At 36.1% G+C, this 15,471-nt stretch overlaps 1 protein-coding gene across 1 annotated transcript; it reads left to right on the top strand.

Annotated features, from left to right (window-relative positions):
- Window positions 1-7,124: 7,124 nt before the first annotated feature.
- Window positions 7,125-10,803, top strand: hmgb1a (high mobility group box 1a). The gene is made up of 5 exons (XM_038278755.1): window positions 7,125-7,278; window positions 9,372-9,532; window positions 9,644-9,789; window positions 9,888-10,062; window positions 10,143-10,803. The coding sequence occupies exons 2-5, from the start codon at window positions 9,386-9,388 to the stop codon at window positions 10,278-10,280; spliced, it is 606 nt and encodes a 201-aa protein (XP_038134683.1). The 5' UTR covers window positions 7,125-7,278; window positions 9,372-9,385; the 3' UTR covers window positions 10,281-10,803.
- Window positions 10,804-15,471: the final 4,668 nt, after the last annotated feature.

Below are 15,471 nucleotides of genomic sequence, written 5' to 3'. Positions count from 1 at the left end.
GTGCTGTATCTGGTGTTTTTTTTTACAATGCACTATTATCCAAGTCATCTTGAAAACATTCTTTTTCGAAATGTTGACTACATATTACGTGTTTTTTCTCTGGCCAGAAGAGTGATGGCAAATCCTCCCTATTCAAGTTGGCGGGGAATCATGAATTGGAAAGCTGAAATAACATTTTTTTTTTCACTTTGACCCGATGTATTACAACATCCATCTGCGATGCACGTGGGAATTGTCAGTTTAACTATAGCTCTGGCGAATTTCAATGGTGAAGTCCTCTCAAAATCTTAAATAATTGTTTTTGATTGCAGATGTGTCTACTAGTTCTGATTGATTTTGCTTGTAAAGTGGGCAGAATGGCGCTAGGCTTACTGCACCATGACTTCACTGCCGAAGATGTCAGGAATGAGGTTTCACTATATGTGGGCAAAAATGGCCAGTCCCGGACTCAGTGATCAAATTGATTGAAAATTATTGTTTTTTATTTTTTTTACCGATTAACGCTAAATTAATTAAATCACAGTGAGCGTATGAGTTTTAGGTATAAATAATGATCCATTGATTCTTCCTTGCTGACCGGACTTTTCCTTGAACATCTAATGGTCATACTACAAACTGCAACATTAATACCTTCATGGTACAAAAAGGCTTCTGCAACGTCCCCGTTACCTATCTTTTCAAGTGATGATGGATTCTATTTACATTAGATCTTGGCATCAAATCCATAAATTCTTAAATGCTTTTTTCCTCCCAGCATTTTTATTGTTATTATGCTGTTACCAGTGCAATGAAATTTACCCTCCGCATTAAACCCATCCCCCTTGGGAGCAGTGGGTTGCCATTGTGCGGCAATGTGGCGTTAAAGGTCTTGCTCAGGTGCCCAGAGTGGCAGTCTGTGGGACCACTAGGCCACCACTCCCCCACATTGACAAGTATACAAATTAGGAGATTAAAAAGTATCATGAATTTACCTCTATTTTAGTGAATGAGGCCACAGAGAAATGCTTTTTAAAATCAAAATGTCAGCTTTAGTTTGTCAGCTTTAAAGATGTCTGCATCCACAAATACAAACCCACTCCTATATAATTATAAAACACAATTACTGAGGCAAGTCAAACATAAAAATTAGACTTTCAGTTCATAGATGATAATAAATAACATACATTTAGATAATATATTAAATTTATGTCAGTAAATTCCAGCAATTATTACACACTGTACCTTTAAATACTTATGACTTGTATTCAATTATGTATACATATAAGACACCTTTTATTAACTTTCTCTATATCCACTCTATATATTTGTACCTTTCTAAATAATAATTGACATAAATCTAAAGACAATACATTTCTGTGGGCTTTATTAATGTGTAATCTGTCATGGGAAGGGTGGGGGTGGGATAGGGTCTACATATGTCCCTTACTGTGTGCCTACTTCCATTGTGCCCTTGACCCCCATCACACATTTATAACAGACTCACAGACGTGCAAACTCACACACAAACACCTCCCTCAACCCAATCCCGCCTCTTGCGCTCACCCTCCTCCCTTATGCCCCTCCTGTATCTGCAGCTCTCCTGTCCTCTATTTTCTTCTTGATGACAAAATGAATTTGCATATATTTCCCAGGGTGTGCTCATTAGAATGCATAAACATGAGCCGGCTATAGCTTTCCGCCATGGCATCTCCTGATGCAAAAATGAGGCAGAGACAGGCAGCATAGGAGAAAGACATGTGGTTTGGTCTGGGTTGTGATTGGCATTTGGAATCAGTTCCTCTTTCTCATTTTCATTTCAAGGATATGATAAAGTCTTTGTCAGCCATTCTTTCTTTGTTTGCATTAAGCTGTTAGAAACAATATTAAACATGTAGGTTTATACGGACAGAGTGGACTTTTTTTAAGCACAGATTACAAATAAACATAATCATAATAAGATAATCATGACTCCCTTCATTGCTTAAAGAAACAGACAACCCTCTAAAGTTCTATTAACCAGCACAAAAATAAGGCTAGCCAAGTTTATTTGCATACCAAAATTCAATACATGGACAATTAAAGGTGCTTTACATGAACTAGATAATAAAAAAGAAGAAAAATAAAAGCAAAAATATTTTTAAAACAAATAAAGCAATTGCATCACAACTTTAAACTAATAATAACTCGGTTAACAGTTTAACTTTGACGCTCAAAGGCAGTTCTAAACAAATGGGTTTTTTAACTTCTACCTAAAAGGAGCTTTCAGCACTTTTACAGTATTCTGGGAGTTTTATTCCAGATAAGTGGAGCATAGGAACTAAATGCTGCTTCTTCATGTTTGGTTCTAGTTCTGGGTGTACAGAGTAGACTGGAACTAGAAAGCCTGAGTGGTCTGGGGGGTTGATACACTGACAACAGATCTGTTATGTATTGAGTTGCTGATCCATTGAGTGATTTGTAGACCACCAGAAGGATTTTAAAGTCTATTCTCTGATCTACATGGAGCCAGTGGAAGGACTTCAGAACAGGGCTGATGTGCTCTACCCTCTTAGTTCTAGTGAGAACACAGGCAGCAGCGTATTAGATCAGCTCCTGCTGTCTGATGGACTTATTAGGCAAACCTGTGAAGACACTATTGCACTAATAAATTCTACTAAAGATAAATGCATGAATTTGTTTTTCTAGATCCTGTTTGGACATTAGTCCTTTAATCCTAGAGATGTTCTTCAGGTGATAAAATATTGACCTGGTAACTGCCTGTATGTGCTGAAGGTCCAGGTCTCAGTCCATCATGAATCCAAGATTTTGGCCATAATCAGTGGTTTCTAGCTGCAGTAGCTGAAGCTGTGAGCCAACTCTGTGTTTCTCCTCCTTTGGCCAAAAGATTATTAACCCATTTTTTATTTTATTTGTTTGTAAAAAATTATGGTGCATCCACATTGATCAGTTCTAAGCATCAAGCCAACACTCTGATAGGTTCAGGGACATTGTGATGTAAAGCTGTGTGTCGTCTGCATAGCTATGGTTACTGATTTTGGTTGTTTGCTATAATCTAAGCTAAGGGAAGCATGTAGATGTTGAATAGGAGGAACCCACCATGCGATTTTCTTACTCTGATTTAAAGTTCCCCACTGACACATAGAGGTCCCTGTCCTTCAGGTGGGATTTAAACCAGTCCAGTGCTGTAACAGAAAGGCCGACCCAGGTTTCCTGACACTCTAATAAAATCAGGTGATCAACAGTATCAAACGCTGCACTGAGGTCCATTAATACCAACTCTGTGGTTTTTCCAGAGTCTGAATTTATACTGTTGTGATTGAACACCTTACGCATCTCAATAAGGCACTGACCTCTCATTATTTATATGTACAATTTTTACTAATGTCAGGAATTCATATAAAAAAAATTAACAACTTTTTTTATTTCAGCACTAATTAGCAGATACTAATGAATTTATCAATTTATTTCTATCACTTTTACATACTTGAACTTTAGCACTTCAGTTTATTCAATATAAAGTAAAGTATTTCATGAATGAATAAATAATTGGTTATTAATGATAAAAATAGCAATCTCCTAAGTTGTTCAATTTAACAGTATATCATTACCTATAAGCTTGGTTTTCCTTTATTTTTTGGATCAATCCCAATTTGGTCCCCTTGATTGTAAAGTATGACCAATTGGGACCCCAGGTGAAACTAAAATAACTATAAGCAACTTCCTGTTGGTTAAATAGTATTAGCTGGAGTGATATAAAAACATTTCCTCATAGTAGACAATCAATAAAATATTAGATCATCAGGAGTAAAAGGTAGATGAGGGTTGTGGACAGGGGTGGGTACAGTACCCAAAAAATATAATCAACTAACAGTAGCAGTATTTTAACTTTTTTTTCCTCAAGTAAAAAAAAGAAAGTAGTCATCAAACAAATTAGTGAAGTAATAGCAAAAGGCACTTTTAAAAATGGCAACTGGAGTTCTGAGTAATTTTTGGAATGTAACATCTATTTTGGTGTTTAAAATCAGGCAATCAGACTGAGTTATGTGCAGATTGTAGTTGTTTTTCAAAATATTAAACAGGATTTACAACAATAGAAACAAGATTACAAATTAACAATATGGGTAAAATCATTTTTTTAAACAATTTTGTTTTTTTACCATAAACTGTAAACCAGTCTTTACAGTAGGTAATGCATATACGTCTGAAAAAGGATAAAGAACAAATTGTAGCCATCAATAATGAACATTATTATAAGCTAGGTAATATCAAGGGAACATTTGTCTTTCTAAGTCTATCCATCAATCAGTATTCTACCATTTGTCCATCAGAATCAGAGGCTAGTGTATATCTCCACTGATCTATGTGCAAAAGGGTGGGGGTGACAACAGTCCATCACAGCCCAACATAGAGACACACAACCCGCAGACACAAATATAGAAACTTCAGATTTTGATACCAGGCTGATAAAAAAAGGCAAAACAGAAACATGACCTTTTCAGTACCTCTTGATTATGCAATTAGTTCAAGTAGTGTAACAGCAGTACATCAAATTCTGATTTTAGTTTATTTTTGTAAAAGATACATTCTGAATGATAGAGATAAAACTCTTGAAATAAATGGTATTCAGGATAAACGTTTCATAGTCCTGTGACAACAAGTATTAAAGCATATCATATAGTTCTATTTTAAACTCACAACCTGCTTCCTCTTTAAAGCAGACCATTTTCCAAGTTAATTTTATGGAAATATTGTCTGTATTAGCCATAGGTTCAGTGATCAATCCCCTAATCACCCATATCTCACAGTGAACTTGGGCCAATACAGTTATAGAAATTGTATTAAATATCTCATAGATATTAAATAAATCTTGAAATTGTCAATAAGCATTTTTATTATTTCCCATTAAATTTTTCATCTTTTAAAACAAGCTCGACGGTTGGAAGTCCTCTTTGACATAACTACGTTGATTTCAAGGGTTTCTCCATTGAATTGAATTTTGTACTCTGGTTTGTCCACTTCAAAACATAAATATTACTTCTAGTCAGAAGAAAAATTACATATTACTTAAACATTCACTCTAAACTAAATGAGTGGAAGAATTTTTCAACACATATTATAATGTAATGTAATGTGAATCCCTTTATTGTGCAACAATGGGGAAAAAAATTCTCAACATTTTGACCCTCCCCCATCCCCTAGGGGAGCAGTGGATTTTTAAATCGGATTTTTCGTGATTAATCAATTTTTGAACTATTAGTCAACTAATTAACTATTCAATTAATTTCGATTAATCATTACCTGGGGTATACAGACTCTAAAACATGCTGACAGAGAAACTCAGAGAAAATAGAGCTGTTGTTAAACCAAAACTGTAAAAAAAAAAAATACATTTTTCATTTAAAAAAAAATGGTGTCTGTCAATATGCTCTATCCAGAACTCCTCAAATAGAAAACAGTTAGTTTCACCTGGTTTAGTTCATTAAAAAAATCTTCTTTGAAAAACCCCTTGATGTCTGATTAATCAATTAATCAATATATCGAAAAAGTGATCAACAGATTAAAAATCATCAAAATAATCATTGCAGCTATAGTAATAATACAAAAAAGTCAATAAATTAAAATGTCACTTTATAAGAAAATATTGCAAAAGTATTAATATCTCTTTAAATTTAGCACATTTTCTTGCTATGTAGAACTCCTGGTGCTTTTATATATATTTTAAAAAAACACCAGAGTAGTAGATAGTTTTGAATAGAACAGAAATTCAGGTGAATATAAACTATAGCTTGCATATGTATCTTAGGAAGGAGGTATTGATGAGAAAAATTTTTTCCTTCATGCAAAGCGAAAGTGTGACTGGAAACAAAAATTACACAGTACCCTTAGAACACATCGCATTAGAGCACCGTTAGTGTAGCATCATGCCAAGGGTATGCTACTTTCAGCTGGCAGTGGGAGGCTGGTCACGGTAGATGAAAGGATGAATGGAGTAAATTTGGTGATGACATCTTATTTTGAATCAAAAGTTTGTCTTCTAACCTCTATCAACACTTTCCACCCAATGTAACTGTAATTTGCTATAAAAAAATACACAAAATTGCACTACAAATTACAATCTGACATAAACATACTCAAAGACTTGCAGCTGTAACTGTAATAAGGGGTTTCTGCAAAATATAGCTACAAATGATTGGCACAATTTTCTGAGTTCTATTTGCAGAAGTATTTTTAAAAGCATCATTGTGTTATTTTTAAACCCAGCTTACTCTTGATTTGTTTTGGTGACATGCTTTAAAATATGTACATTTGTGGTTTTAGACATGTCAAAATGTGAAAAAAAGGTTCAAAGGGTATGAAAACTTTTTCCAATACATGCTCTAAGCACCAAGTGTTATTTTGTGCACACAAAAAATAATTAAGAACTCTTATCCACCTAATATACATACACCACTATTTGTTTTTTAATGCAAAATATCTACCCTTATTTGAATACATGGTTATGGAAAAAAATAGTAAAAAATGAACATATGTCTGCTGATACTAAATATGTTTCTTTTGCATCTATAGAGTTTAAGAACATGTTTTCCAGTTCAGCTGCTGTACTAATTTATTCAATATCATCATCTTTTAGGAACATTGCTGAAGGCATTCAGCAAGAAAGATAGAAATAAGAAAAGATTTGGATATAGATAAAAAAATATATTGTTTTATATCAAGTTATCACTTAGAGTGGGGACAGCTATTTTATGCGTTCTTTAGATTAGAACACGCAATTATCTTTTATGTATTTTATTAGCATAATTTGCAAATAATCTCAGGTGCACTCAATGGAATGCACCGTGGAGTAGTTAGCCTGAGAGGGTTGAAGTCCCTCCCCAACACGGTCACGCAACGTTTAGCAGTTCCCCTGTTCATAGACCATAAGCGCTCCCCGTTCTCCCATTCATTTAGCTCGCCTACTGTACACTGTGCTCAACGTAGTGAATTCAATACTATGGCAAACACTACACTACTACCAGCTTCAGCAGCATGCTCGAAACACCAATGTTTTTGTATCCACCCGCCTTGCAAAACTTCAATGACGTTTCACAAAAGAGAACCAATGGGAGCTCTTCTTCTATTACAACAATGAAAAGCTTCCGACCAATCAGGACCTGGAACGCGCGGGCGCCGACCAATGGCGTGCAACCCCCATCGAGAGTAATGTTGAGCGAGCTGAGGACTGAAGACACTGCGTATCGCCTGTGTTCCCTCATAGACAGCCATTGCAGAGCATTGAGATCCAGCGATAGTCAGTTGGTAAGTATCGTACACACAAATATTTAAGTATTTTAAATGATGAAGATGGATATAACAAATCCTAAACACATTTCTTATGTGTTTACCTTATCTAAAGTGAAACGACGTTGTGTTATTTGAATATATATATATTTCGGGAAAGCTTTAAAAATAAAAAAGCCGGCTTTAATCAGGTAACATCACATTACTTTGCCTGAGAGAGTAGGGCAGACGCTATGTTAAAAAAGGGAACAAATAAAAATGAATCCTGGTTAAATTTGACGTAAAATGCGTATTTTGGTAAATATGAAAAATTTTATATATTATAATGGTCTCGGTTTCAAGATATGAAGTCGAAACTAACAGTAGTTATTGTTTTAAAAATCCAGAATGTATAGCGGACAACACTATAGGCGACAATGTTAGAAGACTCACCGTTAGCTAGCCATTGCAGTGCATTGCGAAGCTCAATGTCTGTCATGAGAAGAGTATAGATCAGAATTAAAGCGATTTAAAAATACAAAAGCGCGAGAAAAACAGAGACCATCTCAAAACATATGTGGACGATTATTTTTTTTGCACAACTTCAACCGATAAGATAGCGAAAAAAAAAATTACCTCGCGAGCTGCGCTTTACTGTAATGGCTGACTGTATTCGCATAGGAAACAAGGCAGCGAGGCAAATGGGAAGCCAGGGACAGAGGCGCAGTTCACTTCAACTTTTTCTACCCGTCTTTTCTCGAGAAACAAACCGATAACTATTAAATTTAACCCCGGCAAAATAAAGTTCAATCTTTCCTGAATCGAATGCCACCTTCGGTGTATTTTTCCGACGTTTTTAAAGGGTTTAAATCGGGGTTTGAAACGAAGTAGTCGCCGCGGTCGCTCTGCCCTCTATCGCATGCAGTGCAAATGGCTGCGCGCTGACACAAAGAGAAGGAGCCATATTCTCCATGTTAGTGGATGAAGACGAGCGGCCATTAGGAGCTCATAGAAACCAAGTCAGTAGCACAGCCCGCTCATAGACACAGCACAGACCCAATGTATTACTATACGAGGCGGCTGGTGCAATAGGAATCAATCGGGGGAAATATTTAGTCAGGTTCGGCGGCTTTTTGGACGTTTTCGTCGCGTTTTAAAGCAGACAGGGAGGCGGGAGGAGACATTTGAGGGGGACTTTCTTTCATGAAGAAGGCATTCTCACAAAATGGAAGAAGAAATATTGCCGTCGTTGTTGACCTCCTTTTCCTCAACCAGAGCCTTATATGCGCCATTACTACTCCGCAGCTCACTATAGCTTTTAACGGGCGGAAAATAAAGGTTTTTAACGCAATTTGAAGCTTATTTCCAGACAAAGAAAAATAGCACACCTTTTAACGGGGAGTTGTTTTATCATATTAACACTTAATTTTAAGTGTTATATCTAGAATAAACACACATTTTCTAAAGAAAATGAACTTTTTTCTCGAACTTATTTATTGAATAAAAACATCAATTAACGTCACGGACGGGTTATTTTTTGTCATTTTACCCTTTTTCATATTCTATTGAATAAGAAATCGATGTTCAATTTATTTGAACTTGAAGAAACGTAAATTTATAAACTACAAATTTGAAACCCCTGAAACATTTACTGTTGTCGCCATAATAAGAGCGCGGATCAGTGAGTTTTATGTTTGGGGGGCCAGTGTTAGGATTGCGTCAATAAATAAAGTCATTTTCATCGCATCACCTCCGTCATTGCTGGGCGGTTTATTTGAGTGGGCTGCTAAGTGGTCCTAACTCTGTTTGACAGCAGGGGGAGGGGGCTTCCTTGGATGCTCTCACTTTATGATGGGGTGTCTCACAGGCTGGAGGAAGTGTAAACAATAACACACTTTTTTATTTATTACTTAAAATAACTTGATTGTTTTATTTCAAACCAATTTTTTTTTTTTTAAGAAGCAGTAGGTACTATAAGGTATTGCAGCCTTTGTTAGAGATGATTTTATCAGCTTTTTTTGTGCTTTAAATAAAATTTCCAATGCATTTTTTAAAATATAAACAACAAAAATGTGCATTTCTATAATTTGAAGATGCTCAGTGTATTTAAACTTGTCATTTTTTTTTTTTAGATACTGCCATCAAGATGGGGAAAGATCCAACGAAGCCGAGGGGGAAGATGTCCTCTTATGCTTACTTCGTCCAGACCTGCAGAGAGGAGCATAAGAAGAAACACCCTGAAGCGTCTGTGAACTTTGCAGAGTTCTCCAAGAAGTGCTCTGAGCGATGGAAGGTAGAGGAAGTTCATAATCTTGCAACTATCTGGATAAAAAAAAAAAAACGTCACTAGAAACTCGTTTGAGGGTTTTTTAGGTAAGTCATGAAGTTTCTTCTCTGCTTTCAGACAATGTCAGCCAAAGAGAAGGGCAAATTTGAAGACATGGCAAAGCAAGACAAGGCTCGCTATGAGAGGGAGATGATGAGCTACGTGCCGGCTAGAGGTGGCAAGAAGAAGAAGTTCAAGGACCCCAATGCTCCCAAGAGACCCCCGTATGTATTGCTTGTTAAAGTTCAACTCTGCTTCTGTGTTTAGCTAAGATTTTTTTTTTTTAAATAACAAATATTTTGTATTTCCCACTCTTCCGCAGATCTGCTTTCTTCATCTTCTGCTCAGAGTTTCGCCCTAAGGTGAAAGGTGAGACCCCCGGTCTTTCCATTGGAGATGTGGCCAAGAGGTTGGGCGAGATGTGGAACACTACCTCTTCAGAGGACAAGCAGCCCTATGAGAAGAAGGCAGCTAAACTGAAGGAGAAGTACGAGAAGGTAAATAGACAGAAATCCTGTTTCTCCGCACTATCCTGATACATGGCCGACCATAACTTCACAGTTCGATTATCTCACAGGATATTGCAGCGTACCGCGCTAAGGGCAAAACTGGCGGCAGCGCACCAGCAAAGGCCCCCGCCAAGAAGGAGGAGGATGACGACGATGAAGACGACGAAGAGGAGGAGGAAGAAGACGACGATGAGGATGATGATTAGAATGGCGGGCAATATAGAGTGGTCATTTTCTTGTTTATAAAGCATTTAACCCCCTTGCCCACACTTCACTTGCTAAAAGAAAATACAATAGTAACAATGGGGTAAAAAAAAACAACAAAATGAATAAAACAAAAAAAAATTAATGCCAACATAAAGGCTGTGTATATCAGTTGTTTTTATGCTGTACAGTTTGTTTTCTTTTTCCTTTTTTGTATAGTTAACACTACACAAGTATGGTGTCTGTATCCTTCTGCCAGTCTTATTTTCTTCCCAGTGGTAGATTTTTCTAGACCACTATCCTGCCTGGTACATTGTAAAGGGGTGGGCCTACAGTATTTCCCTTAGCTAGCCGTGCACAGCACATTAAAAACGTCGGAGTTAGTGTGTTTTTATTTCAAACATGAATTGACGTATCACAGTTATTTTACTGACCTTTATGTACCACTGTAATCCTTAAAAAACAAAACAAAAAAAACTATTGTTAAACTTTAAATTGCTTCTGATGTCAATAAACTTTTTTTTTTAATAAAAGTTGGGCGGTTTTTTTCATATGTGTTGGGAAAATTTTATCCAGTAAATTAAGTGGGAGGAATGGTGAAATACAATTATAGAAATGGTTGCTAAAAATATATATATTCTCTTTCTCCCTTTACCTCAGAACTCCTCAATTATCTGCTTTAGTTATAAAACAATGGGCTGATTGCCTCTAAATGTTGTTGCGCATAACCAGCCAGTTTGTCCTAAATGTGCTGAGACCTATGAATTTATGAAGTTACCGATCCATTTTCCATATCCAATATCTCTATTTGTAAATTTAGTGACATATTATGTCCTACTGGATTGCTATTTATTTTGTTATGTGTTTGTATGTAACTGTTGAAGCAAACTGCATATTTACTCTCAGATATGAAGAAAAAAGGGTAAGAAACTGATATACCATATATTTACATTAGTTATGGTTTTAGTTATATTTTAATTCAGGGTACTGCCTGCTGTTTGATTATATTTACTTGAATCATATGACCATATTTCTCCCTAGTACACTGTTCAGAGTAGAGATAAATTACTTTCAGTGATGATAAAACACATTTTCCTTACAAAACAATTTGATGCAAGATTAGAAAGACAATGAACTGGAATCCAACTAAAGAGATGATTGCAGATGCTACTTATTTGACTCACTAAACCATATCCTGTTTAAGTAGGCCTTAAATCACTGGGTGTAAAAGCAGGTGTGAAATATCCCCCTTTCAATGGATCTGAGGTGATCTTTACATGTAGGTTCATTTGGATGACGGCCCAACATAGAAAGAACTTCCTATGGCTGCTCAGGAAAGACAACCTTCCAGCAGAGCTGCTGATCATCTGTATGGCGGATATTCAGCCTGTTTGATGGATTATCCACAAAACAGGACAGGTCCAAACTTCAATAAGCAATTAAGTCATCTGAGAGGATTATCAGACCATTCCTTCTCTTGTCCAGGACTTTTATTGGTTCAGGTTCAGGAAAAGAACAACTAACACCTCTGCTGACATCACAGCCATGTGCTGCGAAACAAAATGAGAATGCAGCACTATCACAGGCAGCCTTTCTGCTTTCTTTTTATTTCTAGTACAGAAAAGCTGAGACTACATCCAAACATGATTATTATATTTTTTTTTTTCCCAGAGTTTTAAAAATGTAGCTAATGTTGATATTAGGGCGGAAATTTAGTGATCTATTAATAGTTAACTGTAATATAGAGACTCTAAAACATGCCTTTAGCTGACGGAGTAACTCAGAGGAGTAATTACAGCAAAATTGTAAAGAAAAATGTATATATCTAAAAAAAAAAAAAAACTTTTCTGTCTGTCACTATGTTCCATCCAGGAATCCTGATTTGGAAACGTCTTACTTTCACCTGGGTTAATTTAATAAAAAAAAAAAAATCACCTTTAAGGAACCTTTGCTATCTGAATATTAATCGATTAATGTAAAAAATAATCTCCAGTTTAATCAGTTTGCTAAATCATCGATAGTTGATACCTTAGTGGATATGTTGAGAGCAATGGGGGTAAAAAAAAATTTTTTTGTTCACAAAATTGGCTAATAAAGAGGATTAAATGAATGGATTTAAAAAATTTAAATCTGCTCTGGATTTTATATATTTTAAATCCAGAACTAATTGCATGCCTGGGGTGTTTTAACTATGGTTTTCTTAATGCAAAAAAAAAAAGAAAAACCTCCTCTCCTAAAGCCTTGGGATCTGTTAGAGAGTGAGAAAACATTGAACAACCCAGGCCTTGATAAACTTTTCCTATGAAGAATGACTCATTACCACAACTGTATCCTGTGTCTCAGCTCACTGAGGTTGTATGCAAACATGCAGCTTTGCCACTTTTCCCTGCCATGATTGGTGGGTGGTTGCAGGGTACTAAAAGTTGCAGCGTAATAGCATGCCAGCATGAATCTCAGGCTGTTGTTTTATTTAGTTGTAGCCTCATCTCCTCTCCAGGTCCCATTCAGGATATAAAAATAAATAAAAAAAGGCCATTTACATAAGAAGGATTACATGCTTTGAAATCCCAGTGACATAAGAATATAACAGGTCTGTGCAAGCCACTTGCAAACCAGACTCTGAAACCCGCATAAACAAAAGGAGATATTTACGTTTCTACATTTTTAGGCGTCTGACCTCTGCTGTAACTTACAAGGATGCTCTCCTAGGCATGCCTTTACCCTCCAGCAGGACCTTGATAGCAATACAGAAGAAGCGACATGGCAGCTGCTGACCTCTGCACTGCTTTGATAAAGCCCCATATGACCCTGAATATCACGCCTTCTCTTTCTGGGCCTGAATATTTCTCCCACTTTTTGAAATAAAGGATCCTTTGTCTGAATTATCCCCTGTAAATTAGATTTATTTGCTTTGCAGGGTCTCTAATTGTTCCTCAAAGCTAACTTGACGCAAACACAGTTTTAAAATATTTGGCAGGCTAGACTCCCCTCCCCTTCTATGTTAGCAAAGGGCCTAAAGTTAGACAGAAAGGGAAGTCAATGTTGTTTACACTCTGAACAGTGCAACAGACTGTGCTTTCTATATCGTAGTAGCTGATAATGATGTGTTTCAGGAAGGGGGATCAAAATGAAACAGCAGTCTTGGACCTTCATTCAGTTCTTGATGGGTTTATATGTGAATCTATTAATGACCAATAGCAGGCCAAATGTGAACCAGGCAGGTTTAGCTGCATTTCTGCTACTGCTACCACTCAGCTAGTGGTGGGCTCCATTTGGGCAAAATTAGTGGTCTCATAGTGACATCTAGTGGCCACTTTCTGCAGCTACAGCGCCAATTTCATAATAAAAAACAAAAAACAAATTAATAAATAAAAAAATAAACATGTCTTTAAAGAGACACAACAGGAAAAAACTGTTAAGCTTCTCGCATAACGTTTCACAAGGTTGGAACAAACAGAGAGAGGAATATTTCATAATTCCTCTGTGCAAAATCTGTCTCAATCTAATAGTTTCTTGCTGAAACTATTAGATTTCAATATTAAGTCTTTATGTAATCTAAAAGATTTTATAATGTAATGCATTTTCACAATGTTCCCAGGGCTTCTGGGAGAGGGCCCACAGCGTAACAAATCCCCCTCCATACTTGGCACAGGCCACAAAGTTATTTTTTAAATATCCATTCATTCCCTTTCTAACCTTTTTTTTTGGATCAAAATATCTCTCCTCAGCACATTTGAATAAAGTAAAAAGGATCTAGTTAAAGTTCATTTATTTAACTCAAGTGCAAAGAGGTTGTATTTAATTGAATCTGTTACAGGGAGACGCGCGTGCACACACTCATATGTGAGGGATTGCTGTGGAGTCAATACCACAATGTAAACAAAAATCCACTGTTTCCACAGACTGGTCCAGGAGGAGCGAATCCTGCAAAATACTACGACTAGATGCAAGCAGCCTGGTTAGCATAGATCAGGAATGTCCAAAGTCAGGCCTTAAGGGCCGCTGTTTCAGTGTTTCTCAGCTTCAGCTGATTCTGATGATTGCAGTTCAGCAAAAGCCTATTAATAAACTATTAAGTGAAATCAGCCCTGCTGAAGCAGAGAAATCTCTAAAACATGAAGGACAGTGGCCCTTGAGGACCGACTTTGGGAATGCCTGCCTGTGATCTGATTGAATTGTCTCTGTAAACTGAATTGAGATGACATGTGTTTTAATCTGTGCTAATTAGATCAAAATATATCAAATACTAAAAAAGTCTGAACTAAATACCTAAATACTAAAATCAGGGCAGTAGGACATCCCTTACATTGAAATATGCTGCCTCATTACTGCATAATAAATCATCATTAGTCAGTTATATCATTGGCTATTCACTCAACATAACCATATTTTTACTAAAGAGAAGTAAACTGGACTTTAACATCTTAAGGTTGCAAACTGGTGCCTCAATTATCTCCTGCAGGATTTTCTATTAGAGAGCAGGATTCTTAGTTTCAATAATAATAGCAAGCCAAAAAGCCCTAAAAAAGCATGTTGATGTTTCTCAGGAATTTTTCTGACCATTAATATAAGGCATTCTGCTTTACATATATAAATACACACTCTTTGGCAATTTTACTTTCTAGAGTGGGTTTAACTTGTCTTCTTATAAGAATATATCTTTTTAATAATAAAATTGTTTAGTGACCAAAGCTTTGCTCCTGACAAGGTAAAATCAAAAGAGTATATTTTCATTTTTTACATGAAGCAAACATCCTGCTTTTTTTTTTAGACATTTTTTTTTTATTCTAATGAGCAATATTGTGTAAGGTTAGGCTAGGGTTTATTTCTAATACATTCAGTTAACACAGTGCTTAACACAATTAAAATAACAATGAAAATACATTCAATCTCAAAAAAAAAAAAAAAAAAAAAGATCTTTCTTTATATCTCTTGTATATGAAATGCCAAAGATATCTGATGAAAATGAAAATATTTAAACCAAAGAGCAAGTCAAATATAATTGAAAACATCTTCAATGCCACTCAGTAGTTTATATCAGTAGTTTCCAAGCTTGTAAGCATGTCTTATGATGTGAGTGTATTGTCCTTATCAGATGATGGATGGTGCCATCTACTCTAATTCGCAATACTGGAGCTCCTGAAAGATTTAAAGCTGCCACCTAGTGTTTGAAGGACAAGAGAAGGATGTTCC

The sequence above is a fragment of the Cyprinodon tularosa genome, unplaced genomic scaffold, assembly GCF_016077235.1.
Source record: "Cyprinodon tularosa strain WSP-4 unplaced genomic scaffold, ASM1607723v1 ctg144, whole genome shotgun sequence".
Lineage (NCBI taxonomy): Eukaryota > Metazoa > Chordata > Actinopteri > Cyprinodontiformes > Cyprinodontidae > Cyprinodon > Cyprinodon tularosa.
This window is presented reverse-complemented; position numbering and strand designations above follow the sequence as displayed.